Below are 23,080 nucleotides of genomic sequence, written 5' to 3'. Positions count from 1 at the left end.
CTCTTTGTAGCATAAATGGAGACCATTTGACCCATCAAGTTCATTCAAGGTTTCTGTGGAACAAACCAGTTAATTCTTTCCCCACCCTATCACTATAATCCTGCAAGATTATTTTTCTTCATTTTTGGATGGATAGAATTGAAAATTGTAGAAGTTAAAATAAATAGAAACAGAGTGTTGACAAAAGCTGTGCAGGTCTGGTTGCAACTGAAGAGAAAAAGAAAATTAATAGTTGGTGTCAATTAAGGTTCTTCAGATGCCAGAATTTATGTTAACATTGGTTTAGATCATACATGGAATACTGTGCAGAATTCTTGGACTGGAATTTTAATCAGTCATAAACCAGAATTTGGGGCTATTTCTGTGTCTAATCCTCACATAGTTGGCTTTAAATGCGCCCATTACTATTTTCAAACTTCACATAAAATGAACTTGTCTATGTTCCCATCCCTCTTTAATTTTAGTTTAAACCCTTCCTGACCACACTGGCAAATACACCCCCTACAAAATCAGTTCTGGTCCCACTCAGGTGCAATCCAGCTTGTACCAGTCTCACTTCCCTCAGACCTGGTCTCAATGCATCTGGGATTTAAAACCCTCTCCCTTGTACCATTTCCCCAGCAAAATAATCCTGCTATTTCTCCTCTAACTACTATATGATTGGCAGCAGTTGTCAGATTTGTGATCCTATTTTTTATTTGTTTCCTAACTCCCTTTAGTTTGCTTTTAGGACCTCTTACCTTTTCATTCTTATGTCAATGGTTCTGATGTATAACATGATCACTGGCTCTTCACCTTCCCACTTCAGAATGTCCTGTAGCTGCTTTGAGATTTTCTTGACTCTGGCACCCAGGAGGCAACATACCATCCTGGGGAGTCTCATATGCAGCCAGCGAAACATCTGTCTATTCCCCTTACTACTGATTCTCCGACTACAACAGTCTTCCTACATTTAGTCCTCCTCTCTTGTGCAGAGAGCCAATTATAATTCAACAGATTTGGTTGTTGCTATATTCCTCTGAGACGAGATTGCCTGGAACAGTATCCAGAGCAGCTTATCACTTTTGTAGAGGAATGGCCACAGGGATGCCTGAACTGCCTGCCTAATCACCTTTTTATTCCTGGTGATCATCCATTCCTGCCCTGCCTGTGGAGTCTTAGCCTGTGGAGTAGCTATCCTACTGTACATGCTATGCATAGTACTCTCAGCCATACACTTCAAAGCACCCTCAGCTGCTATTCCAGCTCTGAAATCTAAGTTTTCAGGAGCTGCATCTTGAGCCATATCCTGCACAAGTTCTGGTTCTCAGCACTAAAACTATGCCCAGTCAGAGCGATAGACATAGAATTTAGCAAGGCCTTTGACGAGGTAGACAAATTATTAAAGTTAGATTACATAGGATCCAGGAGGGCTCACCAATTAGATACAAAGTTCCGAAGAAGGGTCACTGGACCCAAAATGTTAACTCTGATTTGCCTCCACAGATGCTGCCAGACCTGCTGAGATTTCCCAGCAATTTCTGTTTTTGTTTTGGACATACAATTGGCTTGACGTTAGGAGACAGAAGGTGATGGTAAAGGTTGTTGTTTAGACTGGAGGCCCAATACCTGCCAGGCTTGTTCATCGTTTATATCGAGAATATAGGTGGCATAGTTAGTAAGTTTGCAATTGACACCAAAATTGATGGACAGTGGACATTAAAGAAGGTTATGTAAGAGTACAACAGGATCGTGATCAACAGAGTCAATGAGTCAAGGAATGGAAAAACTGAGTTTAATTGAGCTAAACACACGGTGTTGCATTTTAGTAAGACAGACATTACAGTTAATGGTAGGGTCCTGGGGAATGTTGTCAAACAGAGTGGTGTGGGTACATAGTTCCTTGAAAGTGGTGTCACAGGTAGACAGGGTAGTGAAGATGTCATTTGGCATGCTTGCCTTCATCGGTCAGAGCACTGAGTACAGGAGTTGGGACATCAAGTTACAGCTTTACAAGACATTGATAAGACCACATTTGGAATACTGTGTACAGTTCTGATCACCACCTTATAGGAAGGATGTTATTAAATTGGAAAGGGTGCAAAAAAGATTTACAAGGATGTTATCAAGACTGGAATGTTTAAGATACAAGGAGAAGCTGAATAGCCTGAGACTTTTTCCCTGGAGCATAGGAGGCTGAGGGGGGACCTTATAGAGGTTTATAAAATCATGGCGGGCATAGATAAGGTAGGGACTAGCCAAGGTGTTTTCCCAGGGAAGGGGTGTCCAAATATAGAGGGCATAGGTTTAAGATGAGAGGGGAAAGATTTAAAAGGGACCTGAAGGGCAACATTTTCACAGAGAGGGTAGTGCATAAATGAAATGAGTGACCAGAGGAAGTGGTAGAGGCAGTTACAAATACAATATTTAAAAAACATTTGGACAGGTATATAGTTCGGAAAGGATTAGAGGGATATCAGCAAAATGCAGGCAAATGGGACTATTTCAGTTTAGGAAACGTGGTCATGGATGAATTGGGCCATGCTGTATGATTCTAAGAGTAGAGCAGGGAGAGTGCACCACAGCCCTTTAAATTTCACTGTCCTTTAAATTAAACCCTTAAAAATCAAATATTATTAATTACTCTAGGGCCCTAAAGGCTGTAGTGGACTTGCTGCTGAATGATATGCAGGTTCCCAATTATGAAGGGCCAATGGGAACCATCTAAACACTTTGAGATTGGGAGCTAACATGACGATGTAAATAGAGAGGAGACTGGCAATTAAGGTAATTTTACTTTTTCCAATATCACAGCTGCATAGCCATGTTCCTGGTCAGAAAAGTCCTCCAACAGACTGCTGCAGTGGCTAGCATGGGTCAGGGTGTAAGTCGATTCTCTCAATTGATCTATCAGAGCAACAGATTCTCTGATTCTGGACAGTCACTATTCCAACATAATAGGAGTTGCAGATGAGGGCCCTGTGGAATCCTCATGTTAGCAGACTCCAAAGCAATTGCTGAAAAATTGAATGTTCCTCCAGACAAATTCTTTATGCCTGAAACCCTGCAAAAGTTTCAAAATCGGAGACTTCAATGGTTCTGATGAAATTACGTAAAATAGTTACTCAGGAAATGTTCAACTATTAATTGCATATTCTAACTCGTGAGTAACAGTTAAACTGACCCATACTTATCTCATATATCCCACCTACACTATCCCTGACCTGACACCTCAACCACAGGACCTGAGACCACAACTTCTGACCCAACCCACCACTGAGTAGACCCCTAAACTCTGTCTTGTCAGTTGATCTCTCACCAGACTGTACTAAACCCAACCCCACACCAGACCTAATTTCTCCTGCTCACCCAGGCTACATTAAAGGCTTTCTTGCTTCCCATGGAACTTTATACAACCTGATACTGTACATACATCGTAACTGGAACCCTACTTACATGACACCCTAACCTCCTGCCAATCTGGTAGCCCACCCTCCCAGCACCTTAACATCACGTTTACCTTCTATGCTTTGACAACAGATGTTTTCAATATTGCAGTCAGGTCCTCTAAATTTCAAAATGCAGAAACTGATTACCTTGAAAAGGGGATGTGGCTTGCCTTCCCCTAACAATTTCAAGCTACAAAAAATGCATTTCTATCTATTTCTGAATGACACCTGGGCAGAATCTGCTCTCCGATATGTGAAGCTTCCTTTTTGTGCAAAAAGGGCTGGGCTCTGTTAATCCCTGTAAAATTGACCCCAATGCGTTCAAGACCACGTGAGCAGCCCACATTGCTGATTGGAAATCCTAGTTATTGTGCAGCTAGGACTTTAATAAGCACTTAATTAATTGCTTTCAATTGGCTGCCTGCCACTTGCCAGTAGCAGTCTATCTGACCCCAAGTCAACCATCTTCGAAATTATTCAGTATTAGGAGTTGTAGCAGAAAACCAGTGTGTGGCTTGGTGCCAAACTGTGCCTCCAATTATCACGGTCATGATTTTCAAATCTCTCGCTTAGTCTCAATACTACTAAAAGAATATATGGGCACTGAAGACAGTGCTGAAAAGATTGAAAGATGTGATTCTTTTCTCTAAAATAAAACAGACTAAAGTGCTTTCTATTTATATGTTTGTCCTGGGTGGGGTGCCTGGGGTTTGTGTCCTCATCCAGGACAAACCAGGAGACAACAGCTTCGCTTCACTTGGAGGTCACCACTGATGATGTTACCTAGCCAGGTAATGAAACGTCTGGATATCAAACCTACAGCTCAGAGAGCAAAACTACACCCTAAACCTCTATCTGAGCAACAAACCTTGCAGTGATCACTGATAAATCCACTAGGGAATTCAGCAGAATCATCTTTACCCAGAGTAAAGCAAGAGCAATTTAGAACACCCCACCTCAGGGAATGATTGAGGCAAATAGCATTGTTGCTTTTTGGGGAAAGTTACATTAAAGAGGAATGGAAGGCGACTTGTGATGCATAAACAGTGGTACAGATTAGTTCAGCCAAATGCTATATGTTTTGGGCAGCACAGTGGTTAGCACTGCTGCTTCAGTGCTGCTCCAACTATCCAATCCACCAACCTGTCAATGTCCCTGTGGATTTCCACTACCTTTTGCTCAGATTTTTATGACACCGAGTCAGATAGCTGAGCCCAGTCAGTTGCAACACAGTAAAATTAAACCATCAAAGACTCCCAAATGGTCACTCCAATGGTTCCCTTCTGAATAAACAATCCTGGGTGGCACACTGGATCGGTGGTTGGCCTCACAGTGCCATGGACCCAACTTTGATTCCAGCTGTTGTGCAAACACCACACAGACAGTCACCATTCTCCCCATGTCTGCATGGGTTTCTTCCATGTATTGCCCTCCCCTGGTTGGGTTCAACTCCAATAACACTCAAGAAGCTTGACACCATCCAAGACAAAGCATTCTGATTGTTTGGGTCCCTGCCAACCACCTTCTGCATTCACTCCCTTTGCCTTGAATGCACAAAGGAATGCGATTTAAGTAAGTGTGTAAAAGTTAGTGTAAAGACTTATAATGTATTTGAGACATTTCCCTAACCAGGTAGTGATTTTCACCTCCCACAGCTCGAGTTGCCGTGGCACAAAGCAGTTCACTCAATTTGTTTGCAAGTCGTGAGGCGGAATTGGAACAGCGAGCAATGCTCCTAAAGAGGTTGGCCTTTGCTATTTTTAGCAGTGAAGTGGATCAATACCAGAAGTATCTACCAGACATACAAGGTTAGTAACGCTATTCAAATGTGTATTAAAGCATCATGCACCGAAGATAGAGTGGTTATCTCTGAGATGTTTAGATAACATTGTCAACTTGGTAAAACATAAATTAATTAATGAATATCATGAAACCCTGCATAGCAATACCATATTAGGTCATGTCCCCACTGATGGTGATTTGTTTGAACTATGGCAGCTCTGTGAGAGGTAGTAGCATGATGGTGCCAGGAGTGCTACATTGGTCGCTGCAATTAAGTGACAGATAATAATTACATATGAGGCACCTGATGGCATCAACCTTCTGGTTGACAACTCTCTGCAGTGACAGGCTTTCAGTGTTAACTGGAGGAGAAAGTGAGGTCTGCAGATGCTGGAGATCAGAGCTGAAAATGTGTTGCTGGAACAGCGCAGCAGGTCAGGCAGCATCCAGGGAACAGGCTTATGCCCGAAACGTCGATTCTCCTGTTCCCTGGATGCTGCCTGACCTGCTGCGCTGTTCCAGCAACACATTTTCAGTTTCAGTATTAACTCTCAATTATAAGAACAAGAAGCATTGAAGTAGTGGTCTGCACCCTGGTAGAGTGCAGTTGATCATTAATTCCCTTTCAGCGGTGAAGTCATGTTCTCTTGAGCCGCCGTGGTGCTGGCCTCCACACCCACCTCTATCTGGACAGCCTTTTGGGAGATAAAAACAGAAAATGCTGGAAAAGCTGAGCAAGTCTGGGAACATCTGGGGAGAGAAATCTGAGTTAATGTTTCTGAAGTTCTGAGGAAGGATCAATCTCCATAGATGCAGCCAGACCTGCTGAGCTTTCCCAACAATTTTATTATATTGTTTCTGATTTACAGCACTCGCAGTTCTTTTGGTTTTTATTTAGCCTGTAGGGAGATCCTGCTAAAGCATGGTGCTGCTTTTTGTCTGATCTCTGACTTCTCTAGGGATGGGTAAGGGCGATAAGCAGAAGTTGAATGATTTCTTGGGTTACAGAGGGTGAAGTGCTTTCTGGTTACCTTTCAACTATGGTGGGTGTTGGAGCCTGGAACGCCTGCACGGCTTCAAAACATTGTGACCCTCTACCCATAAAATTTGGCATTTCATCCACACGTGAATATGTAAAAAGCAAGTCTGAAGTAACCAAACTTCAGTATACAGCACAATTCTAAAGAGCTGCAGCAACAGAAGGACCTGAGGGTACATGTATGCGGATCTTCAAAGGTAGAAAGGCATATTGATCATTGTTAGTAGCCTCCTGAGGATGTAGAGGCGTTGTTGAGGTTTTTTGACCATCACATCAACGTGGGTAGACCAGGACAGATTGTTGGTGATCTTCACTCCTGTCATCCACCTCCATCTCAACACCATTGATGTAGACAGGGACGTGCCCCCACCATGCTTAATGAAATCAATGACCAGCTCTTTCATTTTGCTGACATTAAGGGAGAGATTGTTATATTTACGTCACACCACCAAGCATTCTGAGATCTGACCTACAACAGTAGTTTCAACAGCAAACTTGTGGATGGAGTTAGGACGGAATGTGGCCACGCAGTCACGAGTGTATGTAGTAAGGGGCTGAGTACACAGCCTTGCAGGATGCTAATGTTGAGCATTATCACAGAGGAGCTGTTGTTGCCAATTCTCACTGATGTCGGTCAGGAAGTTGAGGATCCTGTGGTGGACAGCTGAGCGGAGATCTGGGTCTCAACGATTAGTTTGGTTGGAATTATTGTGTTGAAGGCACAGCTGTAGTAGGAGCCTGACAAGCCTGACAAGTCTTTTTCACTTGAAAGTGAAAGGATGAGGGGTGACCTGATAAATTAAAGTTGGAGTCTTTTTCCCAGGGTAAAAATGTCAAGTACTACAAGACTTAGGTTTAAGGTAAAAGAGGGTAAGTTTAAAGGAGATGTGAGAGGTAAGTTTTTTTTTTACACAAGGTAGTAAGTGCCTAGAATATGCTGCCAGAGGAGATGGTGGAAATGGATACAAAGGGAACATTTAAGAGGCTTCCTGATAAGGTATATGAATAGGCAGGGAAAATAAAGGTACAGACCACAGAGGCAAAAGATTTTTAGTTTAGAAATATTAACTCCTGAGTTAAACTGAAGTAAAGGTTCTTTTGTATCAATAAAATGAAATAAAATATGTCTACAATATCCTTTCAAAATGAAATATGTTTCTGTCAAAAATAAAAGGATGAGAGCCACAACCACATCAGCTGTCTAGTGGAAATTCATTTCCTCACCATTTCAAGTTGAAACTTTAGTGTCCCTTGATGATCATTCCACTCTGCACAAGATTTCTCAGATATAATTATCATAAGCAAGGCAAACCTCAGTAACTTTCTACCCTCAAACCTTTGAAAGTTCCATCTATCTGTTCTTCTTTTGAACAGAAACTAAACTAGCGATTTTTGAGAAGATTTGTAGCTCAGGTTGAGGATATGGATGTAAGTTTGCTTGGTGAGCTAAAAGGTTTGTTTTCAGACATTTCGTCACCATGACTAGGTAACATCATCTGTGAGTGCCTCTGGTGAAGCGCTGGTATTATGTCCCACCTCTCTATTTATAGGTCTTGGTTTCTTAAGGTGAGTGATGTCATTTCCGGTTTTATTTCTCAAGGGAAGGTAAATGGGGTCTAAATCGATGCATTTTTTGATGGCGTTCTGGTTAGAATGCCAAGCCTCTAGGAATTCTCGTGTGTGTGTGTGTCTTTGTTTCGCTTGTCCTAGGGTGTGTGTGGTGTTCTTTATCTGGAAATCCGTCAATAAACACATTGATTTAGACCCCATCTACCTTCCCTTGTAAAAAAAAAAGGAAATAACATTACTCACCTTAAAAAACCAAGACTTATAAATAGAGAGGCAGGACATACCACCAGTGCTTCACTGGAGGTTTTCACTGATGATGTGACCTAGTTATGGTGACAAAATGTCTGAAAACAAACCCTCCAGCTCAGCGAGCAAACTTACATCCAGAAACTGAACTCTCAAAAGCATTATGTTTGATTGTTACCACAAAGCAGTTCTCCTTGCTTGCCACAGCATTAGTTTCTTTGTTTTTCAATGCACAGCTGTCACTATTCTTTGAAATACTTTGGAATGTATTAAAATCTCACTGATGGTTTTGGTTTGAAAGCTCTATCATTTGGGCATTTTCTAAACTGAAGTGTTTGAAAGTGGCATTTTAAAATAATTACATTCTAAATTTGCAAAGCCTCTGCATTCTTGGGAAAACCGATTCAAATCACTGGTGCAATTCAAATTCAATTCATTAATAAGATTTGTAATTTAAAGGTAGTCTCAATAAAAATGACCATGAAATCATCAACTGTTGTAAAAAACCACCTGGTTCACTAATATCCATTAGGAAAATGCCGTCCTTATACTGTCTGGCTTATGCTTTACATCAAAACAAATGATCTGATAGATTATTTGTAGTTATTCATAATTAATGTATGTAAATCATCATCTTAGAATTACCTTGCCAGTAAATGCCATTCATTTTGGCGTTTTTCTTATTGATCTTTATATTTTTCACTATTTCAGAGCGCCTGGTGGAAAGTCTGCGTCTACCACAAGTCCCCACACTCCATGCCCAGGTGTTCCTATTTTTCCGGGTATTGCTGTTACGGATGTCTCCACGCCATCTCACCTCACTGTGGCCTACTATGATCACAGAACTGGTAAGTTGACTGTAGAGTCATAGAGTTGTACAGCAAGGAAACAGACACTTCAATCCAATTCGCCCATGCGGACCACATATTGAATCTAGCCCTATTTGCCAGCATTTGGCCCATATCCCTCTAAACCCTTCCTGTTCATGTACCCATCCAGATGGCTTTTAAGTGTTGTAATTGTACCAACCTCCTATGTTTACTTTGGCAGTTTATTCCATATACACTACCCTCTGTGGGAAAAAGTTGCTCCTTCGGTCCCTTTAAAATCTTTCCTCTCTCTCCTTAAACTATGCCCTCTAGTTTTTGACTTTCCTATCCTGTGGGGAAAAAAAAACACCTTGGCTATTAGCCCTATCCATGCCCTCATGATTTTATAAACATCTATAAGATCACCCCTCAGTCTTTGTTCCAGGGAATTTGCCCCAACCTATTCAGCCTCTCCAACCTCAGCAACATCTTTGTAAATCTTTTCTGAATCCTTTCAAGTTAAACACATCTTTTCTTTATAGCAAGGAAACCAGAATTGAATGCAGTATTCTAAAAGTGTTTTAACCAATGCCCTGTATGGCCACAATCTGACATCCCAACTCCTATACTGAATGCACTGACCAAGAAAGGCAAATGTACCTTCTTTATTACTGTCTACCTGGGACTCTGCTTTCAAGAAACCATGAACCTGTACTCCCAGGTGATGCCAAAATATATGAAGGAAAAAGTAAAAAGTATTTGAATTAGCCCAGTTCAATTAATTCATAGAAGTAGAGGAAAGTCATTGCAAGTGTTTGACACTCAATGTTGCAATTTTTTAATGGTCACGCAAATGGCTTGATTTTCTACTTGATTACTTTTTTTCCTCTGGTGCTTCATCTCATCTCTTTTGACAGCATTTTCCGAACACACAATCTGTACCACCTAGAATGACAAGGACAGGAGGTACATGGGATCACCTTCCAAGTTCCCTTCCAAGCCCCACGTGATCCTAACAGCCCTGTGGGTGTATCATCTTCACTCCACCTCTTCCTGCATTGCAACTGTTTGAGATGGTAACTCACCCCACCTTTCGAGAGCAATTAGAGATTTTCAGTATTTGCTGGCAGAGCCAGTAATGTCCACATCCCATGAATTTTTTTTAAACTGCCGTAAATTACTCAAGAGTCCATGGACAAAATTGTAGAACTTAAACTGATGTTTTATTTATTACACCTATACATAAAGAATAGGTGTTGGAAATGAGACTTGCTCCCTTGAAAAATTTGTACATGTGGCAGTGTCGTAAGAGCAACAGGTAGTATCACTCGATTAACCATCCAGAGCCCTGGCTAATGCTCTCATCTTCCACCTTGGGGCTCTCCAACCACACAGGATCAATGTGGATTTCATCAGTTTCCTCATTTCCCCTCCCCCCATCTTATCCCAATTCCAACCTACCAACTCAGCACTGCCCTCATAACTGGTCCCACCTGTCCATCTTCCTTCCTGTCTATCCACTCCACCGTCCTCTCCGGCCTATCATCATTACCCTCTCCTCCATTTATCTATCACACTCTCAGCTACCTTCCCCCCCCCGCCCCCAGCCCCACACCCCCTCTCATTTATCCCTCCACCCTCTCGGCTCACAGCCTCATTGCTGATGAAGGGCTTTTGCCTAAAGCATTGATTCTCCTGCTCCTTGGATGCAGCCTGACCTGCTATGCTTTTCCAGCACAATGCACTCTACTCTAATCTCCAGCACCTGCAGTTCTCACTTTTGCCTAATGCTCGAGGGACATAGGTTCAAATTTCAACTCTAATCATGTAAAATGTGGAGTTAAATTCAAGTAATTAGAAAAACCTTGTATTGAAAGCTCGTCTCTCTAAAGCTGACCATAAAACAACCATCAATTGTAAATACCTATCTCATTCACTTATGTCCTTTAGAGAAGAAAACCAGCTATTCTGCCCAGTCTGACCCATTTTTGACTGTAGTTCCACAATAATGTAATTGACTCTCAACTGCTTTCTGAAATGGCATTCTCACAATTCAAGGGAAATTTAGGAATAAACGAAATATATTGGCCTTGTCAGCAACACTTGCATATCATGGAAGAATAAACATTAACTCTGTTAACTTACAGGTATCTTCATATCATGGAAAAGAGTTATCTATGAATATCTCTACTCTGACTTTACTGTGCATGTTTTCATCTTTTGTCCTGAGCTATTTTTCTAGATTTGATGAGAAAAAACTATTGTGCTTCTGGAGAAGAGCTGCTTCTTCTACTGTTCTCATCCAATATTGCATTTGTCGTCCTCGTGTCTTTCCCATGAGGGATTTTTGCTGCATTTCATCCCCTGTCAAACACATTGGTAATAACTAATATGGAATTTCTCCCTCTCTAAACACCTGCCATGGATGTATTGGCAGAACTGCCAGGTTGATTATCAGTCTGCTTGGCTGCATCATGAATGCGCCTTCAGTGGCCAACAAGCCTTGGAGAGGGGGCTTGAGCCGAGAGCCTCTGGCTCAGGAGCAGGGGGTTTGCTATCTACTCAGCATAAGACCTCATTCTGAAGGCCAACAATTTTTGTTTTAGATCTTAAGCAATTATATTCTTCTTCTCAAATCTTAAAGGTGCAAGTATTTTTGCTGATTGAACAAGAACTGACAGCAGATGAAGACATTTCAAGGTAATGGGTTTCTACAGCTAATCTTAATGATTTAACTGCAATTTCCCAAAACTAAGGTCCTACTTTCTGTTGTTGGAAAATGTTCTGGTTGTTCATTCCATAAAGATTCAGCGAATAGGTGCAAAACTCTGGTTCAAAAGATGATGCTAATGTTCTTCGGGAGGGTTTAAACTAATTAAGCAGGGGGATGAGAACCTAAATTGTAGTTCTCAGTGACCAGGAGGTTAAGAGTAGCAAGATCAGAGCTAAGGTTTCAAGGTTGTAAGAATGCACTGACAAGCAGGAAGGTGGTTTGAAGTGTGTCTACTTCAATGCCAGGAGCATCCAGAATAATGTGGGTGAACTTGCAGCATGGATTAGTACCTGGGACTTTGATATTGTGGCCGCTTCAGAGACATGGATAGAACAGGAACAGGAATAGTTGTTGCAGGTTCCGCGATTTAGATGTTTCAGTAAGAACAGAGAAAATGGTAAAACGGGGAGGTGTGGCATTGTTAGTCAAGGACAATATTACGGTGGCAGACAGGACTTCTGAGGACTCTTCTACTGAGGTAATATGGGCTGAGATTAGAAACAGGAAAGGAAAGGTCACCCTGTTGGGAGTTTTCTATAGGCCTCCGAATAGTTCCACAGATGTAGAGGAAAGGATTGCAAAGATGATTCTGAATAGGAGTGAGAGTAACATGGTAGTTGTTATGGGGCCTTTAACTTTCCAAATATTGACTGGAAATACTATAGTTTGAGTACTTTAGATGGGTCAGTTTTTGTCCAGTGTTGCAGGAGGATTTCCTGACACAGTGTGTACACAGGCCAACAAGGGGTGAGGCCACATTGGATTTGGTACTTGGTAACGAACCTAGCAAGGTGTTAGATTTAGAGGTAGGTGAGCACTTTGGTGATAGTAACCACACAATTTGGTTGTTTATTTTAGCGACAGAAAGTGATTGGTATATAATGTAGGGCAGGAGTTATTGCTGGCGGAAAGGCAATTATGATGCAATTGGGCAAGATTTAGGATGCATAGGATGGGGAAGGAAATTGCAGGGGAGGGGCACAATTGAAATGTGGAGCTTATTCAAGGAATAGCTACTGTGTGCCCTTGATGTACCTGTCAGGCAGGCAGGAAGTGGTTGAGCGAGGAAGCCGTGGTTTACTAAAGAAGTTGAATCTCTTTGTCAAGAGGAAGAAGAAAGCTTATGTTCGATGAGATGTGAAGGCTCAGGTAGGGCGCTTGAGAGTTACGAGTTAGCCAGGAAGGACCTAAAGAGAGAGCTAAGAAGAGCCAGGAGGGGACACGAGAAGTTGTTGGCAGATAGGATCAAGGAAAACCCTAAAACTTTCTATCAGTATATCAGGAGTAGAAGAATTCTTTCCTTAGTCAATCAAGGATAGTAGTGGGAAGTTGTGCATGGAGTCCGAGGAAATAGGAGAAGCGCTAAATTAATAACCACTGAGCCAGTGCTGCCTCACAGCGCCAGGGTACCGGGTTCAATTCTCGCCTCGGGCGACTGTCTGTGTGGAGTTTGCACATTCTCCCCATGTCTGCGTGGGTTTCCTCCAGGTGTTCCGGTTTCCTCTGACAGTCCAAAGATATGCAAGTCAGGTGAATTGGCCATGCTAAATTGCCCATAGTGTTAGGTGCATTAGTCAGAGGGAAGTGGGTCTGGGTGGGTTACCCTTCGGAGGGTCGGTGTGGACTTGTTGGACAGAAGGGCCTGTTTCCACACTGTAGGGAATCTAATCTAATCTAATATTTTTCGTCAGTATTCAGACTGGAAAAAGACAATTTTGTCGAGGAGAATACTGAGATACAGGCCACTAGACTATACAGGATTGAGGTTCACAAAGGAGGAGGTGTTAGCAATTTTAGAAAGTGTGAAAATAGATATATCACATGGGCCGAATGGGATTTATTCTAGGATTCTTTGGGAAGCCAGGGCAGAGATTGCAGAGCCTTTGGCTTTGATCTTTATGCCATCGTGTCTACAGGAATAGTGCCAGAAAGTTGCCACCTCAGTTGATAGGGTTGTTAAGAAGGCATACGGTGTGTTAGCTTTTATCAGTAGAGGGGCCGTGAGGTTACGTTGCAACTGTACAAAACTCTAGTTCGGCCACACTTGGGGTATTGTGTACAGTTCTGGTCACCGCATTATAGGAAGGACGTGGAAGCTTTGGAAAGGGTTCAGAGAAGATTTCCTAGGGTGTTGCTTAGTATGGAGGAAAGGTCTTAATAGGAAAAGCTGAGGGACTTGAAGCTGTTTTCGTTAGAGAGAAGGAAGTTGAGAGGTGATTTAATTGAGACATAAGATAATCAGAGGGTTAGATAAGGTAGACAGTGAGAGCTTTTTTTCCTTGGATAGTGATCGCTAGCATGAGAGGTCATAGCTTTAAATTGAGGGGTGATAGACATAGACTCACCAACATTGAGGGCATTTAAACGGTCATTGGATAAACATATGGATGAAGATGCAATAATGTAGGGTAGATGGGCTTCAGATTGGTTCCACAGATCAGCGCAACGTCAAGGGCTGAAGAGCCTGTACTGCGCTGTTATGTTCTATGATGCTGAACCACTTTTTCAAGACTGACATGTAGAATTAACTATTAATTACAGTGTAAATTTCAACTTTATGCAGTGACCCCTTCGGAATTGCTATGCCAGGTTTTTAAAATCCTGGTATCTTAAGTTACAACCTCAGCAAACCCAAGTACAATAGCTTCTCACTTTACTGTGGTATCTTTGGCTGAGGTTTAGACTTTACTGCTAAATTACTTGAGTTGAAAATCTGAATTGCTCATCAGAACCTGAGACAAACCATACATTTCTTACATACAAAACTTACAACTTCACTTTGTCAATCCTAACTAAATTTGACTGAAGCGCCCATAATAAGAATATTTTAAAAAATCAAACTTGAGCTGCACACGACTCGATCCTACACTATGTCTTGCTTTCATTTTTTCATCTCCACCCACGTTTGAACTGGATTTACATATAATGTGGAGTCACTGTGTGTTTCACTAATATTTTTCCAAATTCTGAAGCCTGATGATTATTATTTATTATATTATTAATACTTATAATTCCAAGTGTTATACTCTGCATAATTTTGGAGCAAGCTGTATATCAAAACAAAGCTTGGAATTTGTTTCATGTTGTTTCAGTAGCATCATAAGAGCTAGGAATATTGTTATTCCTTAAGTGATAAAGATGAATTTCTTAAAGCTGCAATAGAGGAGCCATCCTTCCTGTAGTTGACAGCAGAAGTTTGGTTGCCACAATTGTTAGACTCCTGATTGGAGCAGCTTTCATGATTTCTGAGGTTTGTGTACTCAAACGTGACTGTTTTTATTTAGGACCTGAATATGCAAGCCAGAATGATGGCAAGTGCTAGTCTACATTGAAAGTGTTGGCATGATCTGTACTTGGTTTCCAATGGGCATGAAATTCACAATTTTCATTAGATGGCACTATACTGGCATACCACAAACTGACTACTGGAAGAAATTAAAGTTATATGTGTACTTACAAGCATATCAATGAGGTTGGAGTTATAGCTTGTGTTAAGTACAATAGATGGATGCATTATTCTTAGGTCATGCTGTACTGACCTAGGAATGTTCTACTCTCTAGTGTTGATGTGCTCATTTTTCCAAAACAATACTCTTAAAGTGTACCACTGAATGTACGAGTCAGCACATTTTTGAATCACTTACAATATTTTACTGACAGGAAAGTTCCAAAATATAGAGTAAGCATATACCATTGTTAATCCTCTTATCAACTTCAGAACTGCTGGACCATCAGTGTCGGGCTTGGAAACCACCTACATGGGAGGTAATGGGGTCTCCACATCTTACAACAATCAGCGGTGGCTTGGCCTATACCTGTCTGCATGCAAATTCCTGGATTTGGCTTTGAACTTGCCCTCTGAAAACCTTCCCCAATTTCAGATGTAAGTGAGTGAAGGTATTATTGTTTTCTTTCAAACATGATATCAAATCTAAAATTGTTAGCGTTATTGTGATTGTTTCTCAGTGATACTTTGCAGAGAAAGGAGAGAAAAGAAAGACATATTTGAAGGATTTAAGTCCAAATCATTGTTCTTTAAACTGTAACCAATACTTTTGCAGACAGCTGTTTTAGCTAATGTGACCTTAGTATGTAGGCATTTCGGAAATCCATTTCGGAGACATTTACAAAAAGAGAGGTCAAGTTAGATGAAACTGTTGAAAGCTTTGAGGTTAAACAAATTAGGATTGATATGGGAATACAAATGGAAGTTACTATTTAGATTTTCAAAATAAAACCTAAATAAGCATCTACGTGTAGAAGATTAGGGATTGGGGGTACTATGTTAGAACATAATACAGCCTGTGCCAATCAACTAATCCCATGTCCCTGCTCATGGTCCATATCCCTCCATTCCCTACCTGTTCATGTGTCTGTCTAAATGCCTCTTAGAATTTGCTATCATATCTGGTTCTACTGTCTCCACTGGAACATGTTCCAGGTACCTACTACCCTCTGTGTTTTTAAAAAAAAAAGTTCCTCCCACATCTCCTTTAAACTTGCCCTGTCTTACCTTAAACCTACACCCCCAAGTATTTGACATTTCCATCCTGGGAAAGTGATTCAGACTATCCACCCTATCCATGTTTCTCGTAACTTTATGTACTTCAGCCTGTGATGCACTAGAAAAAACAATCCAAGTTTGTCTGACCTCTCCTTATAGCTAATATACTGCAATCCAGTCAACATTCTGGAAACCTCATCTGTATCCTTGCCAAAGCCTCCACATCCATCCCATAGTGCAGCAACCAGAATGGTGCACAGTACTCCAAATATGGCTTGACCCAAAGCCTTAAACTGGCAACATGACTTACCAGCTTTTATATGCAGTGTGCCAACCGATGAAAGCAAGCATCATATGCCTTCATTACCACCTTATCTATTTCATTGTCCCTTTCATAAGAACATAAGAAATAGGAGCAGGAGTAGACCATCTGGCTCCTCAATAAGATCTTTTCTTAGACTCCGCTCCACTTACCTGCCTGCTCTTCATAACCCTTAAAAGCTTTACTGTTCAAAAATCTATCTATATTTGCCTTAAAAACATTCAACAAGGTACCCTCAACTGCTTCACTGGGCAGGGACTCTCATAACACTTTGGGTGAAGAAGTTCCTCCTCAATTCGGTCCTACATCTGCTCCCCCTTGTTTTGAGACTATGCCCCGTAGGCTTAGTTTGACCCCGTCAGTGGAAATAACTTCCCTGTTTCTATTTTATCTATTCCCTTCATAATTTTATATGTTTATATAAGACTACCCCCCTCATTCTTCTAAATTCTAATGAATATGGTACAAGTCTAGTGAATCTCTCCTCATAAACCAACCCTTTCAACTCTGGAAAAAACCTAGTGAACCTCCTCTGCACTACCTCCAGTGCCAGTACATCCTTTCTTAAGTAAGGAGACCAAAACTGCGCACAGTACTCCAGGTATGACCTCACCAGCACCCTACACAGCTGCAGCATAACCTCACTGTTTTTAAACACCATCCCTCTCACAGTGAAGGACAATATTCCATTTGCCTGCTGAATTATCTGCTGCACCCGCAAACCAACCTTTTGTGATTCATGCACAAGGACACCCAGGTCTCTCTGCACAGCAGCATGCTGCAATTTTTCGCCATTTAAATATCTTCTACCAAAATGAATGACCTCACTTTTACCAACATTGTACTTCATCTGGCAGACCCTTGCGCACGCGCTTAGCCTATCTACATCCTTCTGCAGACTTTCTGTATTTTTGCACACATTTCTTGACCACTCATCTTAGTGTCATCTACAAACTTTGACACAGTACACTTGATGCCAAACTCCAAATAGTCTGTGTAAATTGCAAACAATTGCAGTCCCAACACTGATCCCTGAGGCACATGCCAACCAGAAAAACACCATCTATCGCCACTCTTTATTTTTCTGTTAGTTAACCAATCTTATATCCATGCTAATATCACCTGTAATGCTGTGGCCCTCTATCTTTTGTGTAGCACCTTGTCAAATGCCTTCGGGAAATCCAGATATACACATCCACTGATTTCCTGTTGTCTACCGTGCTCAGAATGTCCTCCAAGAATTCCAGTAAATTAGATTAGATTAGATTACTTAGTGTGGAAACAGGCCCTTCGGCCCAACAAGTCCACACCGACCCGCTGAAGCGCAACCCTCCCAGACCCATTCCCCTACATTTACCCCGGTACCTAACACTACCTAACACTACGGCCAATTCACCTAACCTGCACATTTTTGGACTGCAGGAGAAAACCGGAGCACCCGGAGGAAACCCACGCAGACACTGGGAGAATGTGTGGAGTTTGCACAATCAGTCGCCTGAGGTGGGAATTGAACCCGGGTCTCTGGCGCTGTGAGGCAGCAGTGCTAACCACTGTGCCACCGTGCCGCCCATTAAACATGGCCTGCTTTTCATGAACCCATGCTGTGTCAGAGAGCCATGGACTAGGACTCAAAAGTCCCTCCATGTATCAATGCTCCAGTCATTTTACAGTATACTTTCCTCTTGACCTCCCAAAATGCTTCACCCCACATTTGTCCAGATTAAACTCCATCTTCCACTTCTTCACCCAACTTTCTAACTGATCAATATCCTGGTGCATTCTTTGATAACCTCTCACTATCCACAACTTCTCTAGTTTTAGTTTTGTCTGCAAACTTACTAATCAGACCACTGATGTTTTCATCCAAATTATTTATGTAAGTTACAAATGACCAAGATCCCAGCACTGATACTTGCAGGACACCACTGGTCACAGACCTCCAGTCAGGGGAAAAAAACTCCTCAAAAACTACAGTTAGTCTTTTATGGCCAAGCCAATTTTGTTTCCATCTTTCAACTCACCATGGAGGATTCCATATGATTTGATCTTCTGGACCAACCTACCATGTCCACGTGGACAACATCTACTGCCTTACCCTCATCGATCATCTTGGTCACTTCCTCGAAAAACTCAATCGAGTTTGTGAGACAAGACACTCCTGCATAAAGCGATGCTGACTATCCCTAATAAGTCCAATCTTCTCCAAATGCAAGTAAATCCTGTCCCTAAGGATCTTTTCAATAATTTCGCCGCACTGATGTAAGGCTCAACAGCTTATAATTTCCTGGATTGTCCCTGTTGCCCATCTTGAACAAAGGGACAACAGTAGCTATTCTCTAGTCTTTTGAGAGCTTTTCCTGTGGCAAAAGAGGATACGTATCTATCAAGGCCTAGCAATGTCCTCCCTTACCTCCCTCAGTATCCTGGAAAGGCCCATCAGGTACTGAGGATTTGCCTACCTTAATGTTTTCCAAGACACCCAACACCTTCACCTTCTTAATATCGACATGCCTCAGAATATTAACAAACTCCATCTAAATTTACCATCATGTATGTCTTCCTTGGTTAATGCCGATGAGAAGTAATCATTAAGGACTTCACACACTTTGACTGGCTCTGCACACAAATTTCCTCCTTTGTCCTTGAGTGGACCTACCATTTCCCAAGTTACCCTCTTTTTCCTAATATATGTATAAAATGCCTTGAGGCTCTACTTAATCCTACTTGCCAAGGACATTTCGTGGCACCTTCTAGCCATGGAATAAGGATAGCAAATAGAAAACAAAAATAAAAAGCCATTTTGAAGTTGGCAGGCTGTAACTGGTGAGATTCTACAAGAATCAGTTATGTACAATTAAATATTTAAAAGGAATAAAGTTAAAGTTCTTAATTGGAGTAAAGCAAACCTTGACTATATGAGACAGGAACTTCTAAGAGTTGACTGGGGTAGTCTGTTTACAGGTAAAAGGACAACTGGCAAGTGGGAGACTTTCAAAGGTGAGATAACTATAATTCAAAACATTTTGTACCTGTTAAAGTGAAGGGTAAAGCTGGTAAGAGTAGGGAACAATGGAAGAATAAAGATATTGGAGCTCTGGTCAAAATGAGGAGTAAGCATATGTTAGGAAAAGACAACTGGGATCAAGTGAATCTCTTGAACTGCATCAGGAGTATAGGGACATTCTTAACAGGGACATCAGGAGGGCTAAAAGGGGATGTGCAATAGCCTTGGCAGATAAGGTTAAGGATAATCCAAAAAGATTCTATAAGAATAAAAGAGCAACAGGGGAGAGAATAGATCAATGAGGTCACCTATGTCTGGAGCCACAGGAGATGTGAGAGATGCGAAACAAATATTTTGCATCAGTTTTTACTGTGGAGAAAGAAAAGGAGGCTAGAGAACTCTGGGAAAGAAATACTGATGTCTTGTAAACAGTCCACATTACAGAAGAGGAGGAGCTGGACGTCTTAAAAATCAAAGGTGGATAAGTCTTTGGGACCTGATCAAGTGCACTCCAGGAAGTTGTGGGAAGTCAGGGAAGAAATTGCAGGGCCCCTAGCGGAGATATTTGTATCACCTATACCCATGGGTGAGGTGCCAGAGGATCAGAGAGTGGTTACTGTTGTGTCTTTATTTAAGAAAGGCTGTAAGAAGAAGTCTGGTGATCCTAATATCAGTATTTCAATATTAGGTAAGTTGTTGGAGGGGATTCTGAGAGATAGGATTTATCTGCATTTGGAGAGGCAAAGACTGTTAAGGGGTAGTCACCAAGGCTTTGTGTGTGGGGAGAAAGTGAGGTCTGCAGATGCTGGAGATCAAAGTTGAAACTTTATTGCTGGAACAGCACCGCAGGTCAGGCAGCATCCAGGGAACAGGAGATTCGACGTTTCGGGCACAGGCCCTTCTTCAGTTTGTGTGTGGGAAATTATGTCTCACAAACTTGATTGAGGTTTTTGAGAAAGTAATCAAAAAGATTGATGAGGGCAGGGTAGTAGATATCTACGTGGAATTTAGTATAACCTTTGACAAGGTTCCACATTTTTGATAGTAGGAGACAGAGGTAGTGGAAGGTTGAGTTTTGGACTTGAGACCTGTGACCAGCTGTGTTCTGTAAAGATTGGGTCCACTGTTGTTCATCGTTTATGTAAATGATTTGGATGAGAATTTAGGAAGAATGGTTAATACGTTTATGGGTGACACCAAAATTGGTTGTGTAGTCAACAATAAAGAGGTTATCTCACATTACAAAGGGAACTTGATCAATTTAGCCAATGGGCTGAGGAGTAGCAGGTGGAGTTTAATTTGGATAAATAGAAGGTATTGCATTTTAGTAAAGCAAACAAGGGCAGGGCTTATACATTTAATGGTAATGGCATTGGGTACACCTGTTGAACAGAGAGACTTAAAGATTCAGGTACGTTGTTCACTGAAAGTTGGTGTCACAGGTAGACTGGGTGGTTAAAAAGGCATTTAGCATGCTTGCCTTCATTTTCAGACCACTGAGTATAGGTGTTGGGATGTCACGTTGAGGTTGTGCAGGATGTTGGTGAAGCCACTTTTGGAGTACTGTGTACAGTTCTGGTCACCCTCCTTTAGGAAGGATATTATTAAATTGGAGGAAGTGTAGAAAAGATTTAACAGGATGTTGACAGGACACAAAGGTTTAAATATCACTGTGGCATCTGTACTGATGAGCTGTTGTAACTTCACTCACCAAATTGTGGATGGGTACAGCTAGTATTATCATGAATTATGCAAGTCCTTTATTGGGGCCCATGTGATACAGTGGTTGTGTAACCCACCTTCTGAACGGGGAACCCAGATTCAAGGCCCACCATCGAAAGATGTAATAGTGACTGAAGGATTTAGGGTAATGGATGAACCGAAGGGAATTTATTTTAGACAGGAAATGGTGTTGGAAAGACTGTTAGGTCTGAAGGCTGATAAGCCCCCAGGACCTGATGGCCTGCTTCCAGGGTACATAAGGAGTTGGCTCTAGAAATCGTGGATGCATTGGTAATCATTTTCCAATATTCTATACATTCAGGATCAGTTCTTGTAGATTGGAGGGTGGCTAATGTTGTCCCACTTTTCAAGAAAGGAGGGAGAGTGAAAACAGGGAATTATAGACCAGTTAGCCTGAAGTCAGTGGTGAGAAAGATGCTGGAGTCAATTATAAAAGATGAAATTACAACTCATTTGGTTAGCAGTAACAGGATAGGTCAGAGTCAGCATGTATTTATGAAGGGGAAATCGTGCTTGACTAATCTTTTGGAATTTTTTGAGGATGTAACTATGAAGATGGACAAGGGAGAGCCAGTGGATGTCATGTACCTGGACTTTCAAAAAGCCTTTGATAAAGTCCCACATAGGAGATTAGTGAACAAAATTAGGGCACACGGTACTCAGGGCAAAATGCTGACTTGGATTGAAAATTGGCTGGCTGACAGTAAGCAAAGAGTTGTGGTGAACCGGTCCATTTCGGAATGGCAGACGGTGAGCAGTGGGGTACAACACACTTCCACCCAGCTATTTACAATATACATTAATGATATAGATAAAGGTACTAAAAGTAATACTGGCAAATTTGCTGATGACACAAAGCTGGATGGCAGGGTGAAATGTGAGGAGGATGTTATGTGAATGCAGGGTGACTTGGGCAGGGTAGGTGAGTGGACGGATGCATGACAGATGCAGTTTATGTGGATAAATGTGTGGTTATCAGCTTTGGTGGCAAGAACAGGAAGGCAGATTACTATCTAAATAGAGTAAAGTTAGATAAAGGGGAAGTACAACGAGATCTAGATGTTCTTGTACATCAATGAATGAAACCAAGCGTACAGGTACAGCAGACAGTGAAGAAAGCTAGTGGCATGCTGGCCTTCAAATCAAGAGAAATTGCGTATAGGAGCATAGAGGTCCTTCCGCAGCTGTACAGGGCACTGGTGAAACTGCACCTGGAGTATTGTGTGCAGTTTTGGTCTCCAAATTTGAGGAAGGACATTCTGGCTATTGAGGGGGTGCAGCATAGGATCACAAGGTCAATTCCCGGAATGGTGAGACTATCATATGTTGAAAGATTGGAGCTTCTAGACACAAGTTTAGAAGGATGAGAGGGGATCTGATTGAGACATTATAAGATTATTAAAGGATTGGACACTCTGGAGGCAGTTTCCGCTGATGGGTGAGTCTAGAACCAGAGGACACTGTTCTAAATGGCCTACTCCTTATGTTTAAACTGAGTTAAGGAGAAACTTCTTCACCCAGAGAGTGGTAGACATATGGAATGCTCTGCTCCAGAAAGTAGTGGAGACCAAGTCTCTGGATACGTCCAAAAAAGAGATGGATCTCTTAAAGATAGTAGAATCAAGGGTTATGGGGATAAGGCAGGAACAGGATACTGATTGTGGATGATCAGTCATGATTATAATGAATGGTGGTGCTGGCTCGAAGGGCTGAATGGTCTACTCCTACACCTATTGTCTATTGAGAGGTGTGGAAGAATAGGTTTATTAAAATCTGCAAGATCTTTCACATTAATGTGTATTTAGGCTTTGGATTTCCTTCAGAGTATAAATGCATTGTACAATTTGTCATGAAAAATCCA

The 23,080-nt window shown here is 41.6% G+C and overlaps 2 protein-coding genes across 15 annotated transcripts in view; one reads left to right on the top strand and one right to left on the bottom strand.

The window, feature by feature from the left end:
- The window catches only part of pgm3 (phosphoglucomutase 3), a 153,006-nt gene that overhangs the window by 6,747 nt on the left and 123,179 nt on the right, over positions 1–23,080 (bottom strand). The window lies entirely within an intron of this gene.
- dop1a (DOP1 leucine zipper like protein A) overlaps positions 1–23,080 on the top strand; it is a 355,628-nt gene that overhangs the window by 320,383 nt on the left and 12,165 nt on the right. For 9 of the 14 annotated variants that reach the window (XM_087991490.1, XM_087991491.1, XM_043696195.2 and 6 more), the window contains 4 exons: positions 5,084–5,236; positions 8,776–8,912; positions 11,518–11,573; positions 15,365–15,529. In XM_087991490.1, coding sequence (XP_087847616.1) covers positions 5,084–5,236; positions 8,776–8,912; positions 11,518–11,573; positions 15,365–15,529 — 511 coding nt within the window. Of the gene's footprint in view, positions 1–5,083; positions 5,237–8,775; positions 8,913–11,517; positions 11,574–15,364; positions 15,544–23,080 lie in introns of those variants that run through there. The other 5 variants (XM_087991492.1, XM_087991494.1, XM_087991495.1 and 2 more) reach the window with 4 other exon arrangements.

The sequence above is a fragment of the Chiloscyllium plagiosum genome, unplaced genomic scaffold, assembly GCF_037043375.1.
Source record: "Chiloscyllium plagiosum isolate Xiang-an unplaced genomic scaffold, Cpla_swu_hap1 HiC_scaffold_10, whole genome shotgun sequence".
Classification (NCBI taxonomy): domain Eukaryota; kingdom Metazoa; phylum Chordata; class Chondrichthyes; order Orectolobiformes; family Hemiscylliidae; genus Chiloscyllium; species Chiloscyllium plagiosum.
Note: the sequence above shows the minus strand (reverse complement) of the source record. Positions and strands in the feature narration are given on the sequence as shown.